At 36.0% G+C, this 27517-nt stretch overlaps 4 protein-coding genes across 6 annotated transcripts; 2 read left to right on the forward strand and 2 right to left on the reverse strand.

Moving 5' to 3' along the window:
• The first annotated feature begins 745 nt into the window (after positions 1 to 745).
• LOC126688272 (protein TOC75-3, chloroplastic) lies at positions 746 to 5609 on the forward strand. The gene is made up of 7 exons (XM_050382907.2): positions 746 to 2038; positions 3023 to 3244; positions 3342 to 3449; positions 3567 to 3758; positions 3860 to 4108; positions 4608 to 4862; positions 5067 to 5609. Exons 1-7 carry the CDS (start codon positions 839 to 841, stop codon positions 5304 to 5306), a joined length of 2466 nt encoding a protein of 821 aa, XP_050238864.1. The 5' UTR covers positions 746 to 838; the 3' UTR covers positions 5307 to 5609.
• Positions 5610 to 6470: 861 nt separating this feature from the next.
• Positions 6471 to 11947, reverse strand: LOC126688271 (uncharacterized). Its single transcript, XM_050382906.2, has 5 exons — positions 11713 to 11947; positions 10465 to 10526; positions 8239 to 10359; positions 8036 to 8126; positions 6471 to 7146 (listed from the first exon to the last, which is right to left on the reverse strand). Exons 1-5 carry the CDS (start codon positions 11819 to 11821, stop codon positions 6545 to 6547), a joined length of 2985 nt encoding a protein of 994 aa, XP_050238863.1. The 5' UTR covers positions 11822 to 11947; the 3' UTR covers positions 6471 to 6544.
• A 1017-nt stretch (positions 11948 to 12964) lies between these two features.
• LOC126688278 (uncharacterized) lies at positions 12965 to 17049 on the reverse strand. Of its 2 annotated transcripts, XM_050382917.2 has the most exons (5): positions 16615 to 17049; positions 15316 to 15484; positions 14196 to 14228; positions 13971 to 14065; positions 12965 to 13491 (listed from the first exon to the last, which is right to left on the reverse strand). In XM_050382917.2, the coding sequence occupies exons 1-5, from the start codon at positions 16960 to 16962 to the stop codon at positions 13285 to 13287; spliced, it is 852 nt and encodes a 283-aa protein (XP_050238874.1). In that variant the 5' UTR covers positions 16963 to 17049; the 3' UTR covers positions 12965 to 13284. The 2 variants fall into 2 exon arrangements, with proteins under 2 accessions (XP_050238874.1, XP_050238875.1); XM_050382918.2 differs by lacking the exon at positions 14196 to 14228 and having other exon boundaries at positions 16615 to 17047.
• A 3422-nt stretch (positions 17050 to 20471) lies between these two features.
• LOC126688277 (transcription factor PCL1-like) lies at positions 20472 to 24121 on the forward strand. Of its 2 annotated transcripts, none has more exons than XM_050382916.2 (2): positions 20472 to 21705; positions 23807 to 24121. In XM_050382916.2, exon 1 carries the CDS (start codon positions 20571 to 20573, stop codon positions 21663 to 21665), a length of 1095 nt encoding a protein of 364 aa, XP_050238873.1. In that variant the 5' UTR covers positions 20472 to 20570; the 3' UTR covers positions 21666 to 21705; positions 23807 to 24121. The 2 variants fall into 2 exon arrangements, with proteins under 2 accessions (XP_050238873.1, XP_050238872.1); XM_050382915.2 differs by lacking the exon at positions 23807 to 24121 and adding an exon at positions 22753 to 23081.
• Positions 24122 to 27517: the final 3396 nt, after the last annotated feature.

Consider the following 27517-nt stretch of genomic DNA (forward strand, 5'->3'; position numbering starts at 1 on the left):
GCGCGGGAAAGGAGAAGATTGGTGGGTTTGAAAGCTGTGTGTAGGTTGCGTCGAAGTTGAGAAGTAGAGAAACGCAAGCTCATAGTATGTAGGGGTCTTCCGTGGGGTTAATCTGATGCACAAATTTACACATTGGGTTAAAATCTTAATATTTTGATTAAAAAAGGATTAAAATCATAATAAATTATTGATTAATAAATAACTGCCATTAATAAGATAGAAAAGATTTAACTTTAACAAAAATTGAAAAGTTGGTTAATTATGATAAATTTATTAGTAATTATATTTGTTTTGGACATCAAAAATAATACTCCATCCGTTTTCAGTTTGCTTGTCACTTTTTTCACGCATATTAGAACTATTTTAAATATTTTAATGTATTTATTCTATACTCCTCGTTCTTATTTTAGAAATATAATATTGTTAATTAATTTTATTCATTAATTTACATATCACGCCCGTTATTATAAAGGATAACAAAGAAAATATGTGTTAATAACATAAAAATAAAATTATTTTAAGATATCAAAAATATAAAAAATGATAAATAAAGTGAGACGAGGCGTTTTTTATTTTGAAGGGATAGAGAAAAACAAAACTAGAAATAAAAATAATTAATAAATTTTTTTATTTTTAAGGGATAATATCTTTTATATTTAGACAGACTCTATTGCATAGTTTTAAATTTGCACACCGGGATCAGTGACTAACCATAAACCCAAAATGGCTAACCCAGTGGCTAAACCGCACCCTGGTTGACCCAATCCCCTTCCCTAAAACCCCATTTTCATTTCATTTATCTCTTCGCCACTCTCTCCACCACACTCAACACTCAGCCATGTCCTCCTTCGCCGCCCCCACCAATCTCATCACCAACGCTCCTCTCTCTTCCTCCTCCTCCTTACCCTCCCGTCGCAATTCACGCGCCTCCTCTTCAGCCACCGGACCACGCGCTTCCTCTTTTAAATGTGATCTCTCCTCCTCATCATCCCCCTCCCCTTCCCAAAACCCTAAAAACCAACAACATTCCCTCCTCAAAACCCTAACCACTCCTCTCTCCGTCGCCTCCGCTTGCGCCGCTTCCACTCTCTTCCTCCGCCTCACTCCCTTCTCTTCCCCCTTCAATGGTAACTTCTTCGGCGGCGGTGGAGGTAGCGGAGGTGGAGGTGGAGGTGGAGACGGATTTAACTCAAACGGCGGTGGAGGCGGTGGCGGAGATTCCGGAGGATTTTGGAACAAACTGTTTACGCCAGCGCCGGCAATTGCTGATGAGTCACAGTCGCAAGAGTTTGACTCTCATGGATTACCAGCTAACATAGTAGTTCAATTAAACAAACTCAGCGGTTTTAAGAAATATAAACTCTCCGATATTCTTTTCTTCGACCGACGTCGTTTCGCCACCGTCGGCACTGAGGATTCCTTTTTCGAAATGGTGTCGCTCCGGCCGGGCGGGATTTACACCAAAGCGCAGCTACAAAAGGAGCTGGAAACCCTAGCTACCTGCGGAATGTTCGAGAAGGTTGACATGGAAGGCAAAACTAACCCCGACGGAACCCTAGGGGTTACCATTTCGTTCACCGAGAGTACGTGGCAGTCAGCTGATAAGTTTAGGTGTATTAACGTAGGCTTAATGCAGCAGTCGAAACCAATCGAAATGGATGCTGATATGACTGATAAGGAGAAATTGGAGTATTATAGGAGTCAAGAGAAGGATTATAAGAGGAGGATTGAGAAGGCGCGACCGTGTTTGTTGCCCATGTCTGTGCACAGAGAAGTGCTGCAGATGTTGAGGGATCAAGGGAAGGTTAGCGCGAGATTGTTGCAGAAGATTAGAGACAGAGTGCAGAGATGGTATCATGATGAAGGGTATGCGTGTGCTCAGGTTGTGAATTTCGGGAATTTGAATACGAAAGAAGTTGTTTGTGAGGTTGTTGAAGGGGATATTACGCAGTTGGCTCTTCAGTTTCAGGATAAACTTGGGAATGTTGTCGAAGGGAATACTCAACTTCCTGTTGTTAAAAGAGAGTTGCCTAAGCTGGTAAGGGAATGTGCTTGAGCTTAAGAATGCGGTTACTAGCACAATTATTATTTGATTTCATTGAACAAATTTGCATGAAAGCTTATTTAAGGAACAAGAATTATCTATTCATAACTTGATGAACAAATTTATCATTTGATGTGTTACTTGCTGTTAAGTGAATTTTTAGTCCAGAGAACATGATTTACTTCTACTGTTGTGTTTTTCATGGAGGTTAATGAATGATTGTTACTTTGTTATTGTTCAGTATCAAACCTTGCTTGTAATTGGAACTGCTATAGCAACTGAATGATTGTTACTTTGTATCTACATCCTACATAGTGTCTCTCAGTGTTTAAAGTCTAATTTATGCTGTTTAGCTTCAATAAGGTCAGGTTTTAAGCAATGCAGATTTAATATTGGCTTAGATCTTATATGGATATGTTTGATTTTGCAGCAAATTAGGTTCTATAACTAGTAGAGTGGCAAAATTTGTTTATTTCTGAAGTCATTGTACCCTACAAATGCTTGTTAACCACTAGGAGTTAGTGATTATGAAGTCCAGAAGAATTTTGCTAGGACTACATGTTTACACACCTTGATCCCTACATCATTTAATGTGTGACTGTTATTCTAATGTCTAACTTTTAATCTTGGGGCACATGATGTAGTTGAGTATTGTTATGTTAGTTTTTAGAGTATGTTTCCTAACAGGGGACCCAGAATCCTGTTTTTGCTTTTGGTTGTTTGTCATTTGTAACTGATAAGGTGATATATGATGAGGGCTTATTTACTTATGTGATCGGTGCGTGAATTTGGGTTGCAATTTAATTTTAGTTTTCACTTTAGGTGCATGCGTGCTTCCTTACATCAGAAATTATCTGCTGAGTTTGTAGACTTGCTCTTCCAATTGAAAGATTGTTAACTTTTGTATTCATATTCAGCCCCAAGTTCCAAACTTTTTTGCACTGATTCAGTGGTTGTATTTTAATTGGTGACCTGCAGCTTCGACAAGGTCAAGTTTTTAACATTGAAGCTGGAAAACAAGCTCTCAGGAACATAAACTCGTTAGCCTTATTTTCAAATATTGAAGTGAACCCAAGGCCTGATGAGAAGAATGAGGGAGGAATAATTGTTGAGATCAAGCTTAAAGAACTCGAGCCAAAATCAGCTGAAGTTAGCACTGAATGGAGTATTGTACCTGGCCGTGGAGGGCGTCCCACTTTGGTAAGTGTTTTAGTCATGTACTTTGGATTTGTTGGAAAATCAATAGAGATTTCATTTGAGGCTCAACACCATGATTTAATTTAAAAATTATGTTCAGGCATCATTCCAGCCAGGTGGAACTGTTTCTTTTGAACATCGGAATATCAAAGGGCTGAATAGATCCATTCTTGGTTCAATAACCACAAGCAATTTCTTTTTGCCTCAGGTGACTTATCATGAATATCTATCTTTTCCTCAATCCTCATCAATTATCTTAAATGCTTCATTATTTTTTGCCTAATATTTCATATTTGTAAATGCACTTGGTTAATCTATCCATCAGGATGATCTTGCCTTTAAGCTAGAGTATGTTCATCCATATTTGGATGGTGTGTATAATCCACGCAACCGCACTCTTCGTGCAAGTTGCTTCAACAGCCGAAAACTTAGTCCAGTCTTTACTGGTGGGCCAGGAGTGGATGAAGTCCCTCCTATTTGGGTTGATCGTGGTGGCCTAAAAGCCAACATTACTGAGGTAATTGGCAATGCCTTGCACATGTCTAATGTTGTTTCAGAAGCATTTTGAATTCTATCAAGTGTTTATCTAACATGTGCTTTTTAAAATTTTTGAAACAGAATTTCACCCGTCAGAGTAAATTTACTTATGGAATTGTGATGGAAGAGATAACAACACGAGATGAAAGCAGCCATATATCTGCAAATGGTCAAAGAGTGTTGCCAAGTGGAGGAGTTAGTGCAGACGGACCTCCAACAACCCTCAGCGGTACTGGTATTGACCGAATGGCATTTCTACAAGCAAATATCACTCGTGATAACACGAAGTTTGTAAATGGAGCTGTAGTTGGTGAGAGGAATGTATTTCAGGTAAACTCGTCCTCTTTAATCTTACGGGTGTTTGCAATTAGTTTTATTGTAAGCGTTGATGTCAAGTAAAACATTTTCTGAGCCACTAAGCTCTGTGTCTGTTTTTGCTTTTACATACAAACTTTCATTTGTTATCTCTATTTTCTGTGTATAGTGAGATTAGGAAAAGAAAAAAATTCTGGTGTCTGATTAAATTTAGGACTACAAGTATTGAGTAGAATTTTGAGTGCAAGTAGTGTATTTGAAATGGAAGCTAGTACACTGCTATTGCTTCTTCCTGAGCTGCATAATGCTCTAGGTTGACTAAAAAGATTATGCAGCCCTGGAGTTCAAATTTTGCTATGCTGTGAAAAAATTGCTATCCAGTTCAAATATTGCTATGCATAGATTATGAGTTTGACATTGTGTAGTCGTTTTCTCTTCGTGTACAAGAATATTTTCCAATCTCGATCTGTCTCTTTTATATGAAGTATATTGACATCTTTTGTGTGAACTGCAGGTGGACCAAGGCCTTGGGATTGGTAGCAAATTTCCATTCTTTAACCGTCACCAACTTACTATCACGCAGTTTATACCACTGAAGCAAGTGGAAGAAGGTGCTGGTAAACCACCACCACCTATCCTTGTCCTAAATGGGCATTATGGTGGGTGTGTAGGAGATCTTCCAAGCTATGATGCTTTCATCCTTGGTGGACCTTACTCTGTAAGAGGCTACAACATGGGTGAATTAGGAGCAGCTAGAAACATTCTCGAGGTAAGAAGTACTCAATGAAACAAGTTGTCGCATGTTATGGTGTGTGTTCATTAATTTTGTTGAGAATTGATTCATAGATGAATTCTTAAGCAAACGAAATATAGTATGGAATTCCAACTCAATTCCTTAAGAATAGAAAAGATGTTTGCAAAACATTTTAGAAGATAAATAAATGATTTCTTTTTTTTTCATTGTTGTCTGCAGCTTGGAGCTGAAATAAGGATACCTGTGAAAAACACACACGTGTATGCTTTTGCGGAGCATGGAAATGATCTAGGAAGTTCCAAGGATGTGAAGGGAAATCCAACAGAGGTTTACAGGAGAATGGGTCACGGTTCATCATATGGTGTCGGTGTAAAGCTGGGTCTAGTGAGAGCGGAGTACGCCGTTGATCACAACACAGGCACTGGCTCACTATTTTTCCGGTTTGGTGAGAGATATTGAAAGGCAACCGGCGGTTACATAGATGTTCTTCTTAGTATATTCGGCCATTAGCATTCTTTTTTGGAAGAGCAGCCGGAGTTGTTGATCGGACTATAACATTATGGAGCTAGATCGAGACATGTTTTAATCGGAATGCACTTTTTTTTCAAAAGGAGGTTGTTAGTCTGTTTTATCTGGCTGTTTGATGAGATTAGAGATATTGAGAAAATTGACACCCCTACTTATGTTTATGGTTGCTGATAATGGTGAATAAATTTTGTGTTGTGTATGATTTATATATAATGAGCCAAAACTTTTGCTGTATACAGTTCTATATTTCTATATCTTGGTTTCCAACTCGCTAACCTATCATTTGGATATTTCAGCAAGTTACAATGTTCTCTTTAGGCTCTTGTTTAATTATTCTAATGCTCAATAAATTTTGTACTAATATTTTATGAAATTTATTTGTTAATGATTATAATATGATTAATTTTTTAAAAACTTATTTAGTAACTGTTTTTGTAAAAGTAATCATAAAGGCTTAAACACAATATAAAAATTCATACTTTTCTATTCATTATCGATTACTACCAAAGTTCTTAAATTTTTCCAATTTTGTTGTAATTGTATTTTAATTTTAATTTAGGATTAGTAGGACAACAATAGAAACAAAATTCTTTGGCCAAATGTACGAATTGAACCCTCATGTTTGGTTCGGCTCTGAATTTGAACTCTAATGAACTTTTTTGATGGAGGTACTTCACGTTAATAAAAAATTTCATGTCGGACCCTCCGAACATAAAATACCACATGTTCGATAATGACTAGCCAAATCAGCGCTGGCGTATTAGGTTCGATGGTTGACATTGGCCAATCAAATATTTTTTTTAAAAAAATAAAATAAATAGACTTTATTGTACATTTTACATGCATCCCCATCAAATCTGCGGGCACCATCACCGTCGGCGCCTCCTTTCCAACAAACTTCGTCTGAGAAGACGAACCCATCGTCTTCTCAGACGAGTCTCTTCAGACAAACAGAGGTTCGTCTGATGAAATGTGATACATTTTTATCATTTGTTTTCGCAATTACTGATGAATTATGAACTTCTGATAACTATTTAAACATTATGCTATTTTCACTTATACATTTGAGTAAAAAGTCAAGGAGAAGCATCGCGGTTTTATCAATAAAATAAACATTATATTTCAAGCTTATCTCGGATAAATATCACACAAAACACACAAAAATCCTCTTAATTTGATGAAAATACAAGCAGGAGATCTATAGTAACCTCATCAAGCAATCCATTGAGCAAATGCTTCTCCACATCCCTTATAACATCATCTTTTTCAATACATATAACCTTCTTTTCATGCCATCCAAAATCCCACATACAATTCACATCTGGATCCTTGTCATAAATATCATTTTCAAGCATTTTTACTAGATAGTCTTCCACAATAGGTTCCGCGTTATGATTTCTACCGTAGAATTTTAATTTTTCCAAGTCGTTATGCAACTCCTTGATCAGATTATCCAACGATCTTACCATGAGACAAGTGATGTTAATTTTCACGAACGGGTGAACGCTAAGGTCTTTTCGTTTTCCTTTTCTTTTCATTACTTCGTATCCGCAATCTAAAAGAAGCTTGCTCTCTTCATCAGGATGATCTTGACCACCCTTGGCATTCAGAATGTCAAAAGGAATGTTGAGCTTGAAAAGTGCTTCTGCTGTGTTGAGAAATAGTTGGCTTTTCAGTAGTATTTGCTTGAGATGATTTTCACTTTCTGTCAGTGGCTCTATTGTTTCCAATGTTGATATTTTTTTGTGGTTCGATTTTTCTTCATGAATTCCTGCAAAACATTCAATATCAACTATTGCATTAGAATTGTTTTGTTTTAGAAGAGCTTATTGGTGCATGTTTGTCATGCACAAATGAAGTGTTATTCAGACTGTAAAATGATTCACTGCTAGAAAATATGATATTAGCGACTGATTCAAAATCTTGTCGCCAAAAAAATTATTTAAAAAAAAAATTATTTGAAAAAATTATTAAAAAAAATATTATTTTAAAAAACATTTTTAAAAAAATTATTTTTAAAAAATATTATTAAAAAAATATTTTTTTACAATAATAATTTTTTTACAACAATAATTATTATGAAAAAGTATTTTTTTTTTAAAATAATTATTTTAGATTGCGGAAGTAATAATTTGTTCTTTTTATTTATAAGTTAAATATAATATACATAGATATAATTTGAGTTGATAAGATGGAGTTAAGTGTTCAAAAACTTTAGGATTAAAGAGGTTTCGATGGAAGAATGGTACGATGGATGACCTAATGGAAAGTTTGTAAAAATCGTGGGTGGGTGACGATGGGTGACCTATCGGGTGATCAATATATTAAATAATAATTCAAATGAATAGTTTTTTCGATTTAGTTAAAAAAAATTAATTATTTTTTCAAAAAAAAATCTAAAAAAATCCATTCGCTAAATAGCATAAATCTGTCAATAGTATTTTGTTTGTCAGTTGCTAAATGGTTTAGCGACGAAGACTTTGCACTGATTGAATTTGTCGGCTGTCTGTCGGTAAACTCATACGGATTTTGGCCGTTTAGCGACGGAAAAATATGTCGCTAAATGGCAGACATCTAGTAGTGATTTCCAAGCAACTTAGTTGCTTGATGGACAATAAAAACAATGATTGAAGAAGTGAAATAAGTCATGATCTACTCACGATCAAGTGGTAATATTCTACTGTGAGAGCTGAGGTTGTCTTTTCGAAAATCATGCTCTTGAGCTTGTTGATTATTTACCATCTGTGAAGACTGCACAACACCCATAAGAAGCTTTCATTAGTTCATTACTAAAGAGGCAAGAGCTTTTGCTATAAAAAAAAATAGCTTGTGGTTTGTGTAAAGACCTATGAAACATGCTTACATTTTGATTAAATGTTGAGATTTGTTGAACTTTACGGCTGCAACATTCATCATCCAAAGGAAGACTACTCGAGTTGGAAGCTTTTTCAGCCCGACTCTGCAGTTCTTCCAACACGTTTGCTTGTGGTATGCTTGGTATGGATCTGTCGGACTTGAGAATACATGTTTCCGTTGATCTGCTGGATCTCACTTGCTCTTCTTCCTTTGATCGGCCAAGTTTGCCTGGTCTTCTCTGCTTTGCTTCTTGTAATATGGAAGTCTGGTGTTTCAGTGTTCTCGATAAGTTTTGGGGATTTCCGCTTCTTCTTGCTACTAGTTCATCAATCTTTCTAGGAGTTTCAGGTTTTTGCATTATTCCAATATCTTTTGTGCAGCACTCATTACTCAGTGTTGGTTTGTTTTTATGTGAACGCTTTTGTGGAAAATTCGTAGAGTCATATGCGGGTTTTGGAGAACTCCTTGATTCATTTCCTACTGGTCTTCTCACTTGGATCTTTTGTTTAACACTCTGCTGTTCACTCTCTCCTGCATGCTGCTTTTGCAGCTCAGAACTTTGGAGCATTTGTTGTTGTTGGAATGCAAAATTGTTTAGAGACTTTGCTTGATTGTTGGATGACAGGTTGTGTGCATTTCTCCTTTCTGCTTTAACTGTGGCGGAATTGGATTCTTCGTGTCCTTTTAGTGTCATTAACGCTTCTGATCTATTCTGTTTCTGTTGTGTCGCGCGTTGTTGCTGATCATTTAGGAGTAGTTCTTCGGTTTCTCCTTTTTCTTTGGCCTTTAGTTCCTTTAGCTTTACATTATCATGTTTTCTCTCTTTTTCCGGGATATCTTTTCGACTTCCCATTATTTGGCTCGATTGGTATCTGTTTCCTTGATGATGATCTATTTTCATGTTAGTTTTGTTTGAGCTTCTCATGGATTTTGTCCCTTCTACATTATTATGGTGTAGTTTTCTATCATGAAAAGATCCTTCGTAGCTAGCTTGATGACTCGCTAGGTTCCTTTCTGCCTGCAAGCCATATGTATCGTATTGAGTTTCCTGGATTGGATGGTTTTGTATCTGTTTATGTTTTCTGATCGGAGATGCAACGTTTCCAATATCCTTTTCTTTTCGTACAGGTGTACTGCTGCCCTCTGCAATTTTCTTTTTAGATCTTCCCTCCATTTTCTCCCTGGAACTAGACTCTTTCACTGTGGGATTCTTTGAATCATTATTATTCTCCGGGAGTTCTTGTAGCCCCATTAATCTTGCAATTACATTTGGAATCCTCCCTATTTCAGGTTTGGAAATTGATGAACTTGAGCCATTCTTCTCTTCTGAGAATGCTGCAAGATTATTTATGTTAAGGCCGTAGCTAGAATATCGCCTATGGGAAGCAGAATCCGAGCCACTTAAATTGTGTGCATCACGGCTAGAATATGTAAATTCTGAATGTTTATTCGGGGCCATCAGTCTCTTCTTGAGGTCACTCCTTGCAGCATCCTGAATGTAATGAGAGTTTCTTGAATGCTTGTCAAAAGAGAATATTGGACGAGCAAGTTGCTTATTGTCAGCTACTATCATTGTGTGGTCGCCTTCATCTTCGTCATCCTCAAGCAATGTGATTCGAGTTTTGCTCTGATTAGTCATGTATTCAGAAGCTTCTTGCATATTCACCAGCATTCTCAAGGATTCCTCTAGATCCATAGCTCCCTTCAGTAGTTCCTTTCCAATTTCTATCGAATATCCGTCAAAATTTAGTCCATTGGAGCAAGCTCTAAGTATCTGATTCAATTTTTGTGCCCCTTTTGATATTTCTTTGACATGGAAATCAGAGAGGGCAGGGAAACTATTAGTTGATGAGCCACTCCTATCGAGAGTGTTTCTTGCCATCTTGCTCATGTCTCCCGATCCTCTTCCTATTTGGTTCAGGAAACTTAGCATTGAACTATTGCCCGACGAGTCCACTCTTCGGAGTTTTCCTCCATTCTCAAGGGCAAAAGCCAATGCCATCGACAAATCTCCTATTTGTCGAGAGTTTTGACCTTTTCCAAAAGGAACTATCTCGTTTGCAGCATCTCCGACGGAGAGTGATTTATGGCCTCTATGAGTCCTGTTCTGTGTACTTCTAAAGCCAGCCTGCAGGAGTAAAACAAGTTAGGTATATTTTTTTCTTTCTGATGAGACAATTAAGTAACTGAAGTTTGTGAGATCTGCTTCCATTTTTCAGCCATGATAACTTACAGTTTGATGTGTTAACATTTCTTTGGATCCGTCGTAAGCCGCTCTGGAATGAGTGTATGCATCTGTATAGGCGCATGGCATATACAAAATCATTACATCTATGACAAAACGGAGTTTAAATATTCAATCCGCACATGTATGATGTCTTCAGATGTTAGCAGTCAAGGTTTTTGTCCATAAAGCAGTATTTTAAATACCGAACCGATGGCTAAACTGGTGAGGCAACCAGTTGAACCGGTTTAATAAATTTAGAAAAAATAAAAAAAAAGTAGGGTTCACTGTTTTTTACCGGTTTAACTTCCGGTTTTTTTACCAGTTCGATCCGGTTCAATCTGGCCCAACCGTAAAATTCGTTTTTACAGTTTTAGACCGGACCATTGGCCAGTTCCCGGTTTAATCGGTTTGACCGGCCGGTCCGGTCCCGTTTTTAAAACACTGCTATAAAACCCTCTCTAGAGTAGTTCATATTCTAATTTAGTTGTCTGAAGTTAATTAAAGAAGAAAAATCATGTCTCTAGATATTCAGTTCTAGAAATTGTCTAATTTTCTCATTGGCAATTAATTTTCTTCACTTTCCTAAAAAAATAAATCTTCATAACCTTTGGAGTTGATCAATAATTTGAAAAAAATGGTAGTACTCCCTCCAGCATAATCACTATGGTTATTTTTAAATATTAAATTGATTGGAACAAGCATATTGGTGGATTTATGAAATCTGGTGCTTTTAAGATTAATTTTTTTGTTTTTTATTTTTTATTTATTTATTTTTCAAAAAAAAAAAAGATAAATTTTTTTTATTAAATTTAAATTATTTTTCATGCATTATGTTATTCCAAGTTATCCCTTCCCAACTTTACACAGAATACAAAAATGAAATTTAAGCATAAAAATATTTAAAAACGTAAAAGACTAATTTATTTATATTTAGGAAGTCTTGAATTTAAAATATAGTATATTAATTCATTTGGTCTTAAGAAAATAGATTAGTGATTAGGCCAATGTCACAAAACCTAAACCTAAAAGAAGAGAAGCAGTGGTCTCGCTACGCTATACTCAGCCAAATCATTTCATAACTTGCTTCAATCATAATTCCTATGCATGTATCATAATTCCTTTTAGGAAACGAGTTTCTAACTTTTAATATTTACGAAAACGGGTCCGAAACGGAAAAACTCACGCTACATAAGGTTTTCGTACATCCCAGCATGTATGCAATGTGAGAGTAGTTTCGTAAGGTTGTGAGCTTACCTCCACCATTTGGCTTTGAACTTTTTGAGCTCTGAGATGCACTCATTCTCTCCTTCCGTACTCGAAGATCATCGAGTAGCTTCTGTGCAAACTCCGATCTCTTCGCCATCTTAGCTCGAACACAAGTGAAAAAATGGTAAAACTATTTCCGCATTATGTATTTTAATGTTTTGCTCTCCGATAAGATAAAATGGTGGTCTTCTTTTTATGTTTTTTTTTCTTTTTCTGGTTGGGAAGGTTCTATCATAGTTGGGTAAGGTGGAGAGTCCAGTCAAAAAAAAATTTAATCAAATTCTGAAAAATCTTACACTGGACGTTATGTAACTTTCCCTGGCTGACTTTGATTCTAATCCAAGCAATGTCTGGCAGAGGTTCCATAGCCAGGGCTTCTTTTCCAAGCCTTCTACCCTACTTGCTAATTTGTAATTTCCTTTACTTAATATTATTATTATTATTTTCCATTTTCTTCTCTACCAATTAGTTGCAAATTCGTTCAATTTTATTGGGAATTGAAGGAAGTAAAATCATTTTCATAAAGGCTTCATGATCCAAGCCAACAAATCCAGAAGTTTATTGAGAATCTCAATTTTATCCAAATCTTTAGATGCATCCATGACTATGTTTGACCCCCCGACCCACCAAATCAGATCTGGTTCGTGGAAGATGAACTAGGTCTTGTTTGACGGGTCGGAGGGCGGCGACGGATCGGAGGTGGGCGGTGGTGTAGTCAGAGGAGGACATCGACTGAATCGGAGACGAAGAAATGTCAAAATAAATGTGAAAAACTAATTTCATTAATTTATATTAAATTGAAAAATTATTATTATTTATTATTATTATTTGAATTTGTAGAGAAGGAACTTTTATTTTATTTATAATATTAAAGACTATTGAATTTATTGAATTTTATCAGAGGATAAAAGATGTCAATTTAATAATTTAGAGTAAAATTGAAAGTCGAAATGCAAAATGGAGTAAAATCAGCAATTTTAAAAGGTAGGAATGGAATTGAAAAAATAAAATAAAAAAGATCGGTAGTTTTCAAGACATTTTGTCTTTATTAAATTATAAATTTAATCATATTCATGTTAAATATAATCTGCAACCCATTTATCTACAACTAAAGAGAATTTGTCCCTAATTAATTAAAATTACTAAAAAAACAAATTACTAAGTGTGAATTAATTAACTAGGACCCAAGTTTAAGGTCTTTTGCTCTTAAAAAAACTTCATAATGAATTTTAAGGTAGAATTGAACAAAGTAAATGATTCATATATTTCTTAAAGGTGAATTATGCACATGATCAAACTCAGGAATGCATATACACTTGGCTTCCTACTTCAAATTACAATTTCAATATCTACAAAGTGATGTTTTTCAAGGCCAATGCATAAAAGATTAAAGCATAACTTTTTCCAAAACTGCAATTTTGAAGCCATTAACATCACACATTCTTACGCGTAGCAGAAATTGCCTTTGATCGATGATTTTGCCGAGAAATTTACGTGATAAAAGTAGATCAGATTATTACCAATCCAATTTCTGATGCTTGTTGCGGTTACATTTCACTGCTATAATCCCAATTCTTTCTTCAACTGAGCAAGTGTGGCTTCAATCTCGTCGATATTGTCATTAATGCTGCTACCCCTGTCACCTTCCTTCTTTGTCCCGGAACCAGAAAATGAGTTCTCCTTAGATCCCAAATCATTAGCTTCAAACTCCGTATCTGTAATGTTAAGCTCTTTCTCTAGAAATTCCACAAATTCTTCCCCAATTTCCTGTAACAAAAGAAAATCTATGTGAGTTTATTTTGAATGGCATAATGATTCGGAAAATTTGAAGTTATACATCTTTCATTAATTTTAACTAAAACTTCTAATTTATCAATTTTAACCAGATTTTAAAGATTTTGTTTCAATTAAGTCTAATTGCACAAATGGATTCCACATTTCAACAAAACGGGTTCAACTCAGCAGTTGCGACAGTAAATACACACTCTCGTACAAAAATTACAATTAGGCTATAAGTAAAAAAATTGAATTAGAACAAAATTGACAAAATTAAAGAATTTAGTAACCAAAATTGACAAAGTTAAAGAATTTAGTAAGAACTGAAAAATATCGCAAAGATTAGTAGTTTATTTGAATAATTAGCCAGTTCTGAAAAGCGAAAATATATGGGATATAATCAATATGGCTGGTGTGTGTTTAAACGGAGAAAGTATGAACTAGGATTGAAAAAGAGACGAAAGGCCTACCGCTAATTCCTCCCATAAGCTCTTTGGTTTCCCCTGTGATGAAGCACTAGCTTCCCAGTTCTGAAACTCTTCTTGAAGATCTTTAAAAAAGTCCCCTGCAACATTAATATTGAACTCAGAGAACTATAAAGAACATGGATGTAAAGCGGTAAAGGAAAGATGCCCCAAGATGTTGAAACAACAGGAGAACAAAAGATTGTGATCATCATAGACAGTGCAAGCTACCTATTGTTATTTGAACATCCCTCACAAAATCACCTGCAGCATAAAGTGGTCGTGTATAAGAACTTGCAAAGCTAAATCCTAATAATGCCTTCAAATAGACATCAGAAATCTTCGAAAACATCATTTCCTATGTTAATTTGGAGGTTCGTAAGAAGATAGTAGAAAAAATCAGTTTTTTTTTATCAGAGAACAAAAGTTGACCATTCGAGAGAACTGCAAGCAAGAAATAAAGCATATATCGCCTTAGAAAGAATTGGCATTTTCCAGCTGAAAGACTTGATAATTCTACTACTTTACTAGGAGTAGCCTTTTTACTGCTAGTTGAATGTGAAGTAATGGTTTTTGAGCAACGTTGTTGTGGAATTGTACGATTGTTACAACCTCTAGCAAATGGTTTGAAATTGGTTCAGAGTAGAGAAAACCTATTTCACCGATTGCTCGACCGCTGTACATTTGTTAACCGAACTAAACCGAAAATTTTGGTCCAGTTAGATGTGGTCTGGACCTATAGTTCGGATTGGTTTGGAATTTTGACTAATTCGACTCCAAACCCGAACCGATCGATGCACATGCCTAATGTTATGGTATTGTTAGATTCGCACTAGGGCTACTTCATTGGTTTATAGTTGGGAGCATGACAAATCAACTGTATCCGCTACCCTCATATGGAAAGAAAGTAATCTTACAGCAGCACCATGGTGACATAGCAATATTGTTCTTTGCAGAATGATAAAAACATGAGCACAAAATTTAACCAAAGTGTTGCATTTCAGGTATTCTTCAATTAGAAATTGATCCAGCCTAGTGATTAGATACTCATTGGGGAAACTTAAAGTAATTCCTAAAATTACACGGTTTGAAGGAAAAGTTGGATTACTACGAACATGTGCTTCATCAAATGCATACTAAATGACCGTTTGTAAACCAATAAGAAGGCTATTGACCAAGTAACTCAATTCAACATTTCACACATCTATAAAGTGACAAACAGACAATCGTAGCTACCTCAATGCAGATAATATGTAATTAACAAGTAGAAAAGTGCAATGAACTTAATACGCAAATAACTTCTTTGAAAGTTGAAAAATCAGAAAGTTTTTGGTCAGGTCAAAAGGTTTACCAAATCCATAGAAGTCCTCCTCTTTTTGAGTATTGTTACTCTGACTTCTTGCAGAACCGGAGTAAGAAAAACCAGATGAATTTCCAGCATCATACTTCCGGCGAGATTCCGAGTTCAGCAATGTATTATATGCGTGCTTAATCCTCATAAATTTCTCCTGTGCATTTTTCTGTCCACCAAAAGAATTTCAGAAAGAAAACCAATATGTTTAATTACAATTACAATTTTAATGGTCCAATAGCTAATGACAAAACTGATTAATTCTGTTATCTTTAGATTCTGCTCTAAAGGAGACAGCTACATAATGTATTTTGAATAAAGAAGTTATATTTTGGTATTACATACAGCCATTTAGATTGAACTTCTCAAGATTATTACACCAATTCTAACAGTCTCGCTTAACTAATCAATTGACTTGTAAGTCTGTACCACTGACCCAATATAATTGACCTAAGTTAACTAAAAGCTGAATCCTAAATATTATAAATCATTCAAACCACTGTCACATGTTCAATATGACACCCACCCTCACATTTTCAATACAACATCCACGTTTTCATTGTCACGACCGATCTCAGGTCCAGAGACCCAGACCACAACCCGAGTATTGTGGTTCGCCACAATCCCTTTTCTCTAGTCCCGACTTCGATACCACTGATAACAATTTGAATCCAACTGACTAAATTAATTTTCTAACTCTAAACTACTGACCCTATATTGATAACTTAAGTTAATTTAATAATTATATCCTAAATATTACAAACCATTCAAACCGCTTGCATATTTTACTAAACCACCTACTAAAAATTACTAATCCAAGTTAATTTGATAGTTAAATCCTAAACATTATAAACCACCGAAACCGCCTTACATTTTCATATCAATGTCCAATTTAGACCCAAAATGAGTTTAACAACCAACTACATTTGAGCTCTTCCACTAGAAAAATACTACAGCAACTTACTCACTCTGAAACCCTAAAATTGATCAGAATTATAAATCTTATCTTTAACTCAATAACTACAACCTAAGTAGCACGGACACTTCATTCAATCCATGTGACCCGTTTCGAAAACGTTTCAGACACGAAACTTCACTTTTTATATAGGAAACCTTAAAACACTGTTTTGCCGTGTCCGTGTCAAAGTGTCCAGTTTCCTCGTTTCCGTGCTACCTAGACTACAACAATCCGCTCAATTTGTTCTAGACAATGTAATCCAATGTGAGAAACAAAGTCATAATATATAAAATCCAATAACTTGAAAAATTAAATTTTCAAAATTGAATCAAATTTCTTACCTCTTTATTAACATCAGGATGATATTTCAGAGCAAGTTTTCGATAAGCCCTTTTGATTTCATTAGGGTTTGCAGAAGGAGAAACCCCTAAAACCTCGTAAGGAGATTCTTTACGACTAGCCCTCAAAATAGGAACATAATTTCTTCTTCTATTCTTGAAATTCTTGAGAATTGGTGTAAAATTAGCTCTTCCGTAGCTAAATCTACAGCTGGGTATTGATTGAATGACTTGATTTTGCAAGAAATGATAACATTTTGAAGAAAAATTGGGAAGATAAACAAATTTGATTGGTGTTGGATGAGGATATAATGCATACATATTGTTATTGCACCATTGAGGTTTAATCATTAAACTTACTCATTCTCTTGAATCTTAGATTATAAATGAACAAAGGATACATTCACCCTTTAAATTTGACAAGAAATATAAAAAAGTTGCTCTCGTGAATTTTGGTATAAATAGACCTATAACTTGGTCATTTAGCATCAAATACGCCCGATACAAAAACACCCAAAAAGAGAGTGAGATTACTAAATTAATCTCCTAATTTATTATAATTTACTACTAACTAAATATAATTAATACTATAATTAATGCTAATTAAACCTTATTATTTTAATTAAATACCTAAACTAATCTAACTAAAGCCACCGCCGGAAACCGCTGTCGCCCCCTTCCACGACCAACTGGTCATCCTGTTCTTAATGTGACTGGGAACATATCATTCGAAGTGACGAGAACATACTTTAACTAGTTGGCATAGTTAATTAAATGGGCTAATGGACTTAATTTAATGGCTTAGTCACCAAAAAATTCCCCACCTTTTAGTCTTTTTTCAGTTGCATTCTGACGTTCCAATTTTATCAGATGCACCCAAATTGGCACTTTTGGATTTTAATTCCATCCTCAAAATCAAATTGGACTCTTTTTCACTCAGAAAAAATTCATGAAAATCCTTATAAAGTACTCGTTTGAACTCTTTTTCATATAAAAAGTTAAAAATAAATGACTTATTTTAACTTTTTCTAAATATTATAGAGATCAATTTAGTATTTGAGGGGTGGGGGTGGGGGTGGGGGTTGGGAGGGAAGGGGAAGGTGGTGATTAATCATAATTTAATTTACTAGTGGGCTCAGTTAATCAAATGAGCTAATGGATTTAGTTAATTTGATTGACTAATTAGTTCAGTTTTTTTTAGAATAGTAAATAGGAATGGAAATAAGATGGTAACTAGACAAACAAAATATCAATTCACCTCTTCACTTGGTACGAAATATTAAAAAAAATCATTTTGGACGATTTTGGTATAAACAGACAGCAATTTTGTAAAATCGAACAAATCGCACCCTCTCTAAGAGACTGTAACACATTCTTTGGTTTTGAAGGGCATAAAGTTCAAAATAATACTCGATATTTTTTTTATTTTCTGATTTAATATTTAATATATTTTAAATTTCAATTTTTCCCTTATATTTCAAAACTTAAAAAGTTAATTTTATTTAAACTAAAATCAAGGGACTCTTTTTCATTTTTTTTTCCACTAAAATTTTCGCCGTAAAACTGAGGAGCATCAGCTCCTCGTTTCCAGAGGATGTTAGGTGGTGATTAATCATAATTTAATTAACTAGTGGGCTCAATTAATCAAATGGGCTAATGGATAAAGGTGGTGATTAATTATAATTTAATTAACTAGCGGGCTCAGTTAATCAAATGGGATAACAGATTTAGTTAATTTGGTTGGCTAATTATCTCAGCTTTTTTTTTTAGAATAATAAATAGAAAATGGAAATAAGATGGTAACTAGACAAACAAAAGATCAATTCACCACTCAACTTGACACGAAATATAAAAAAAATCATTTTGGACGATTTTGATATAAATAGACCCGCAACTTTGCAAAATCGAACAAATCGCACCCTCTCTGAGAGAATGTAACACATTCTCTGATTACGAAGGATAAAAAATTCAAAATAGTACTCGATATTTTTTTCATTTTTTGATTTAATACTTAATATATTTTAAATTTCAATTTTCCCCCTTATATTTCAAAACTTAAAAAGTCAATTTTATTTAAACTAAAATACAGGGACACTTTTTTATTTTTTTTCCATCCAATTTCTCGCCGGAAAACTGAGGAGCATCAACTCCTCGTTTTCAGAGGAACTTTTGCTCCTCGTTTTTCCGGCGAGAAGCAGCAGCTCCTCACCGGAAAAACGAGGAGCTCTCTCCTCTTTAGATCTGCTCCGGAGCAGATCTAATGGCGGTGGAAGGTGGACGGCGGCGTGAAAAACTAACATTATGCTTATAACTATAACTATTGTCAACTAATTTGCTTTTAGTATGCTCTAAGCTTAATATATTTCCATGAAACCCAAGAAGATATCATTATTAATGTTATTCAGTTTTTGCATTATAGAGGTACTTCCTTCAACAATTAACTCTAAAAAGATCTCCATTAGATTTCCAACGAAAAGTTAAGACATGGACACTTGGAAAATTATGTGTAGGGTGGAAACGGGGGAGGGCGGAGCCGGGGTGGGAACCCTAGGAACCGATTTCCTCACCTGGCCGACCGGTGTTGAATGGTTGAAGCAGCAGACTGAGTCTGCAGCTTTAAAGTGTTACAACGCCTGATTCAATTTTAAAAAATAAATCAAAACGACAAGTTATTTTGACAAAATAAATGAATAAATTAAAACTCAGCAGTGTGCAGGTGCAGCCATATTCTAGTAACTGAAAAGGGATTAAAATGTGGGTGGTTTTTGAGACATTAGCTTAAATTTAATATAAATCAACTTTTGTAATAAAAATATAAACAGAGGTAAAATGAAGGATTAATGTGTGCTGATTTTTAATTTTAAGGATCGCATTGTACTAAATGAAAATTTGGAAATATAAATATTTTAAAATGGAATCTGTAGTTTCCAATTGCCCACGTTGCCTAGTTACCGAATCCAGCTGTCTACCAATTTTCTCTTCTCCTATTGGTCCAATCCCAATAACCTTTTAAGAATAAAAAAGGTAAAGTCGGCACTCAAAATAGGAAATTACCATAATAACCTCAAAAAGTACACACACTCTGCCTACTTGGCAACTACCAACTCATCACACACTTCACCGACAATCTTACACGGCAATCTTTTATTGGATAATAAGAAGAAAATGGACACGCGTCAGATAATTAAAGCGAGTGCAAGATGCTGGATCTAAAATGGAGAGTGAGATATTGACAATTTGATATTTACAAGGGTTTTTAGATATTTTAGAGGATCCAAAATATCTAATTAAGCCGTCCACGTTGGCACTCGAACCAAACATATCTGAAATTCAAAAAATGATTGAATAAAAGATCAATTAAGCCCTCATATTTAAGTTTCAAGTTCTGATAAGTCATGTTTAGTTTTTTTAATCAATTAAATTCCAAACTTGTGTTTTGAAGTCATATAAATCACGCGCTTGTGGTATATAAAATAGGAGTTACTTAATCTAAATTAAAAAAAATTGAAAAAAAAAATCTTAAATAGACTCAGTTCAGCACGTTATCCGTAAACTGAGTTAATCGTCTTATAACACGTCAATATAACGATGTTAATAATATAATATCACCATTAAAATAAATACACATTTATCACAATATTGACGTCATTATAATGACGTGTTATAAATTAGCTCAGTTCAGGAATAACGTGGTGGATTTAGTCCTTCGAAATTTATTTGATACTAAAAATCAAATTTGGAAACTTAATTAATTAAATAAAGTTAAAAATGATTTTTTTATCGCGAGACATAAATTCGAGGAGCACATTGACCCTTTGCTCAAAAATAATTTATATTTTCGTTCCTTTTCTTTTTCTTTTCCTTTCTTCCAAACAAACCTTACACAAATATCTGCTTCTTTCTCTCTGACTCTGATCCAAAAACTTTGAATAAAAAAAATTAATGAAAAAATTGTAACTATGGGTGAGGAAGTGAGGATGAGTGTATACGAAGCTAACGGCGTTAACGGTGACGATGAGAATAGAGTTATGGATTGGGAGCGTGGCTTACCTTCAGCCGACGACCTAACACCGTTATCTCAACTGTTAATACCGCCTGAACTCGCTTCAGCTTTCAGTATCTCACCGGAACCTCACCGAACAATTCTTGAGGTCAACCGTGAATCGAATAACACTCTCTTGAATCTCGGTTCCACCGCCGCCGCCGGCGGAGGCGATTTATCTTCGAATAAATTCAAATCGTACAACGATAAAATCAACGACGATGAGGTTGAAGACGTTGACGATGACCAGACACGTGATCCGGCGACGGTGGAGGAATCGGAGAAGCTACGGAGGATTGACTCCGAGGAAGCGGATTCCGTGTTGAGACCGGAGAATTTTTCCGGAGGAGGCGGCGGCGGCGGAGGAGAAGAAGATCAGGCGGCGAGGGCTTTAAAACGGCCGCGTTTAGTGTGGACGCCGCAGTTGCATAAGAGATTTGTGGATGTGGTGGCGTATTTAGGAATTAAAAACGCCGTGCCGAAGACGATTATGCAGTTAATGAACGTTGAAGGATTAACTCGGGAGAATGTGGCGAGTCATTTGCAGAAATATCGGCTGTACTTAAAGAGAATGCAAGGCTTTTCTAATGAAGGACCTTCTGCTACTGATCATCAATTGTTTGCTTCTACTCCGGTACCGGAAAGTTTGCACGAAAACGGCAATAGTAATGGTGAAGGCGGACGGAACCGCGACGCCAACGGCGGAAATGGAAACGGAAACGGAAATGAACACCATGCCGGGATGGCGGTTTCGGTTCCGGTTTCAGTTCCGGTCCCGTATCATCCCGGAAATGGGAATGGACACCGCGGCGGAATGGCGGTTTCGGTACCGGTACCGGTCCCTGTTCCGATTCCGTATCATCCCGGAATGGGGAGTCATATGATGACAATGCCTATGTATGGGCATATGGGTATGCAAATGGGAAATGGAAGCAATCATAATCAGTACAATATGTTGCATCAGCAGCAGCAGAGAGATTGGAATGGGAATAATTATCAGCATCATATGTGATGTTATAGTTTTGACATGGATTATTGGTAAAAAGATGGAGGTTAGTTGGTTTTTGTTATTTCTTTAATTTGATCTGTTTAGTTTGGTTGATTGAATTGGATAAGTGTAAATTTATATTTGTTGAATGATTAGGGTGAGGTCTAAATCTGGTTATGAGTTAATTTAGATGGTGAATTTTGTTTGTTATAAATAGGTGGGATCTTTTTTGTTTGATTTTTCCTTATATAGAAATCATTTGACAAAGAAGAATAAGATCAGAAAATAGAAATAGAAATAACTTCCTAAATTGCAAAGTATTGAAATTTAATTCTTAAAGTTCTGTCCTCACTTTAGGCTCAAATCCAAATTAGACTGTTTTAACATGTTTGGAACAGGGTACATAATGTGGTGCCTGCTTTATTTGTATATCTGACAAAATTATGCATTGGTTTTCATGGCCACCACTCACCAGTCCAGTGTTCGGTAATATTAAACTGTGTTCATTTGAATGGAAAAAACAAACTTCTAGCTAGATAATAGTGTTTAAATGCTCCTTATGTTGCAGCCGTTAACTGAAATATGGTCGTGGATGTATGGAGTATGCATGCTGCTATATCTGTCATCTTCAAACTTTTGTTTTAGAGTCAGTACTCGGTTTCACTGTTATTTTCAATGGTGGATTGTTTTATGTTGGTTTATATGATTATATCCAGATTTCCACTTTTGATCATTTAGTTTTAATTTCACTTATGAATGATATTACCTTGTGGCACTTCACATAAAAGAAAAGTTAAGTACTACATGGCAATTTTCCCAGAACATCAACGTATTACCTCTGTTACTCAATCATTTATTATTTCTCTATCTATTTAGAAAAATACACCATGGCCCTATCTTTCTTGTGGTTGGTATTTCTATCAAACTGATTTCACTTTAGTTTGCCGATTGGAGTAATATAATACAGGTTTGAAGTTTAACTTCTTTTTTTGACAAAGTTCGTTAGCAGGCTCCACGATTTTACGTCTCCTCTAATTGTCTGCTTTCACTTTGGTACTTATTGTCATCTGGCTGGTCAAGAATTACAGTTCATATTACTTGTTTTCTGTAGATTCTGAAGTTTGATCAAAATTCTTATACATTTAAACATTGGATGGATGAACAACTTGGGTTGGCAAAAATGTGGTGGCAGTTCAGAGTCATTTCCAATGTTGATGAGGTTTTGCATGAGTCATGATGCTTGCACGAATCCTTCTCTCCGTATATATGTATCTTGTTTTTGTTATTTTAGGGAAGCAACAGGAACAAAACATAATAGTAACTCCAGATAATGACAAAGTCATGTCTTAATTCTTAACCTATTCTTTAATCTGAAAATGTTAAATAAATTGCTGTTCAGTACTCAAAAAGTGAATAAAAGGTCATGAGTTACGGTTCGTAGCATGCTGTTTTTTATATGGCATAATCATTTCTTTATTCTTTTGAAGTTGTGCCAACATCAATTGCTGCAGTAGTTGCATGCTAATGAACACATCGAGGTTATCCGGATATTTGAAGCATTTATATCTTGTGTCCATACGATTTTAGTGTTAAATTTTGATATATATGCTCTTTTATTATACATTTAGGTGCTGTGCTTCAATTATTTTGTTTGATGAAGGAGGGTGGCATAATTGTCTTTGATGGCTGAACTAGCATCAATCATGTAGATTATTTGATAATTTATTTTAGGTCAAAATTATAAACTCATTATATTCACTTTATTGTAGTAATGTCTTACGTTCTTAACACGCCTCCTCAAGTGCAACCGGCACTTGATATCTGGTTGTTACTTGACACTGAAACCCTGTCTGGCAGTGGTAATACCGGACTGGAGTAATACCATAGGCTAACTAAAGTTTCCTTACGCCACCTTTACCAGCTGCCCAAGGTGGGTAACTGATATTTTTGTGGCTACGGAACGATCAGGCAGAATTTACATTTTATCTAAGTGCAGGGTTAAAGATAGGTGACTAAGGCATGCTGATAGGGCGGCCAGAGTTCTATATATGATTTTCATTAATCTCTTCATAATTCTCATTGCTAACTGTTATTTATCCGGATTGCTGATTCTGATTTTGCTCATTTACCCGTCACTCAATATTTTGTAAGTTTTTGTTTATTAGGCAACACAAGTGATTGGTGGGACTACAAGCAGAATCTGTAAGCTGAAATTGGTACAATCAAAAGATGATATCCCCAATGGCCCAAAATGGAGAATCTGGTAAAGGATTTTATGAGAGGATAAGGAGTTTGTGTGTGAATAAGAAATGAAAAACTTTCACTATAAATCACTTTATGCTTTTTTTTTTAACTATTAGAGCACTTTATGCTATTTTTCTTTATCTTTATTGAAGAATTATCCAATAAAGTATAGTACAAAATTCTTTTTTTGATGAAATAGTGAATATCTGTGATGTGCACATGTTGGCACAAAGTCATTTGTCTCTTGGTCTTTAATTGCTTGATATCTTGTGTTTTTTTTTTTTTTAACCCTTAGTAGATTACAAGAGAAGCTACTAAGTAATAATTTGAATGTGAGCGCTATCAAGGCGGAATCTGTGTTTTGCCGCTTGAACCAGCCGATGAGCGTCCTTGTTAGCGTCTCGTCTTATCCATTTGAAGTGACAATGATCAAAAGAGGTTGAAGTTAGCCATATGTCTTGACAGATTCCCCATGCTATCGCTAATTGGCATTCTTTTCCATTAATCGAATTGGAGACCTGAATGGCATCTCCTTTGAAAATCACTTTTCGCCACCCCATATGCTTTGCCCATATCGTTGCTTCCCGAAGTGCAAGGAACTCTAGCGTCCCTGGATCCCAGATACCTCGGAAAGACCTTGCAAAGTTACCTATCACCTCTCCCCTCCTGTTCTTTGCAATGGCAGCAACCGAGCCCGCTTTCAGTTCCTGCATTGTACCCCCATCATATTCAATCCTTATGGCGTCAGATCTTTCGTCATCTGGAATTCTACTGACATTAGGCGCCCTTCTTGAGGTGTCATTTCCACCATTTCCAGCCCCTTCACCCCTATTTTTATCAACTGATTGAGCATCCTCATACTCCTGTCTGTACTGAACTGCATGAGCTTTAGTTTCTTCCACAGTCCAATCCTTATTTGTAAATATTTTGGCATTTCTAGCCTTCCAAATGGACCAAATGGTGAAGCACAAGATTGATATGAGCTGATTGGAGTCTTCCGTCTCATCAAGGGCTGTTATTAAATTTTTCCAGATGAGATCCAAGGGCTCATTTGGAATGGCCCTCCCAATCAGATGTAATTCTGTCATCGACCATACTTGTTGAGAAAAAGGGCAGTGGAATAACATATGATGTACAGTTTCCTTATCAGCACAATGTGGGCATCGGATGTCTGTTTTAACTCGCCAATTGATTTCCTCTGCCACCGGAATTCCTTTATGAAAAACCTTCCATAGAAAGATTCTTATTTTGTTTGGAATCTTAAGGTTCCAGAAATGTTGCCAGTCGCGTCTGGACAAGCTAAGCTGGACTGGAGGTATCTGCTCATTTTCCTCTTTATTTTGCATGAATATGTAATATCCTGATTTGACTGTATATTTACCATGCAGTGTATGGTGCCAAATTATCCTGTCCACCGTATAGCAGTAAGGTACTGGGATTGATAAGATGGACTCCGTGTCTTCCTGTCTGAAGAGGGATCTCACCAAATCTGTTTTCCAATGATTGGTATAAGGATCAATGAGATCATGTACCCTGTCAGGGATTCTCTGGTTATCCACCCCTGGTCTTGTGATAGGGATGAAGGGGGGAGAGCCAGGGATCCACGGATCAGACATCGTTCTGATTTGAGACCCGTTGTTACATTGCCATCTGATGCCTTGTTTAAGAAGTTGCAGTCCTTGTCGAAGACTTTGCCAACCCCATGATGGGTTATTGCCTCTTGTAGCTTGAAGAAAGCAGGTTGTTCTAAAATATCTCCCTTTTAGAATCTGGAAAAGTATACTGTCTGGATTTTGCAGTATTCGCCAACATTGTTTAGCTAGAAGTGCCTTATTAAATGCTTCCAGATCTCGAATACCCAACCCTCCTGCCCATTTACTCATACACATCTTTTTCCAAGAGATCCATGCTATACCTTTTTCCTCTTGAGCTTTACCCCACCAGAACTTAGAGATGAGTTTGTTGATACGATGGCATAAGGATTTAGGCATCAAGAAGCACATCATTGCATATACCGGAATAGCCATAAGAACTGCTTTGATTAGGATCTCTTTTCCTCCTTGAGATAGGAATTTAGCCTTCCACCCACTTAGCTTTCCTTCCAGAGAATGGATGAGCCCAGTAAAAGTTATGTTTTTAGATCTCTGGATTTGTGCTGGTAATCCTAGATATTTGTCTGTTGCTTGCATAAGCCTTAAATCCAGTTCTGCTAGGATGTTATTGATGCAGTAGGCTTCTGTGTTTCTGCTGAAAATGGCTGATGATTTGTGAAGATTAATGATCTGTCCACTTGCTTGGCCATACTGCAAGAGAACTCTTCGAATAGTTCTGGATGTACTTGGTTGGATTTTGGCAAAGATCATCGAGTCATCTGCAAAAAATAAATGACTTATTGAAGGGCAATGTCTATTTATCCTGATACCAGTTATATTGTTGTTTGTTATTTCCTTCTTGATGAGATGTGATAGACCCTCCGCGCACAGCACAAAGAGTAAGGGTGACAACGGATCTCCTTGACGCAGCCCTCGACTTGGATAGAAATAATCTGTTGGCTTACCATTTATAAGGATGGAGTAGCTCACCGATGTAATACATTCCATTATCCAAGTGATAAACATTCCATTAAAACCCCATGCTTGGAGGCAGGCCTTAAGGTATGGCCATTCCACCCTGTCATATGCCTTACTTATGTCCAGTTTGAGACCCAGGTAGCAGCTTTTTCCTTGAGTTTTCGTTTTCAGAAAGTGCAGCAATTCATGTGCCACTAGGATGTTATCTGATATTGACCTTCCTTTAATGAAAGCATTTTGGGAAGAGTCCACTAGCTTTGGCAGGATTTTTTGTAGCCGAGCCGTAAGGATTTTTGCAATAATCTTGTAGTACATGGTGCACAAACTAATTGGACGAAAGTCTTTGACAGTGGTGCTTGCTTCCTCCTTTGGGATAAGAGCTATCAGTGTATGATTCATTTTTTTCAGGGATCGTCCCTCATTGAAGAATTGTAGGATGGATTGTACGATATCTGTTCCGATGATACTCCAGTATTGGTGGAAAAAAGCTCCTGTAAAGCCATCCGGCCCCGGGGCCTTAGAAGGATTTATGGAAAAAACTGCCTCTCGGATTTCCTGAGCAGACACTGGTTTTGTAATGGTGACATTCATCTGGTCTGTGACTCTCCCTTGAAAATCATGGAATACTGAGTCAATACCTGTCGGATTAGAAGATGCAAAAATTTCTCGAAAGTAAGAACATATAATAGTATTGATCTCTGCTTGTTTAGTACACCAATGACTAGCTGCATCATAGATTCCATTGATCGTATTACGTCTATGCCTCTGTTTTGTCTTTGCATGGAAGAATTTTGTATTGTTATCCCCCTGTTTAAGCCAATCTTGTCGTGCTTTTTGTGCCCAGTAAATTTCCTCTTCTATGTTAGCAACACACAGTTCCTTCTCTAAATGTCTAATTTGTTGCCAATCCAACCTTTGAATGGGTCTATTTTTTTCCTCTTTTAATTGCTTGTTGATCTTGTCAATCTGAATTTTTGAATTAGTCTTTGTACCCTTCTTCCAGACCTGTAGGCTTTTCCTGATCAGTTTGAGCCTCTGATGAATGCTATGCATAGTTGTTCC

This window comes from Mercurialis annua, linkage group LG6 (assembly GCF_937616625.2).
Source record: "Mercurialis annua linkage group LG6, ddMerAnnu1.2, whole genome shotgun sequence".
Lineage (NCBI taxonomy): Eukaryota > Viridiplantae > Streptophyta > Magnoliopsida > Malpighiales > Euphorbiaceae > Mercurialis > Mercurialis annua.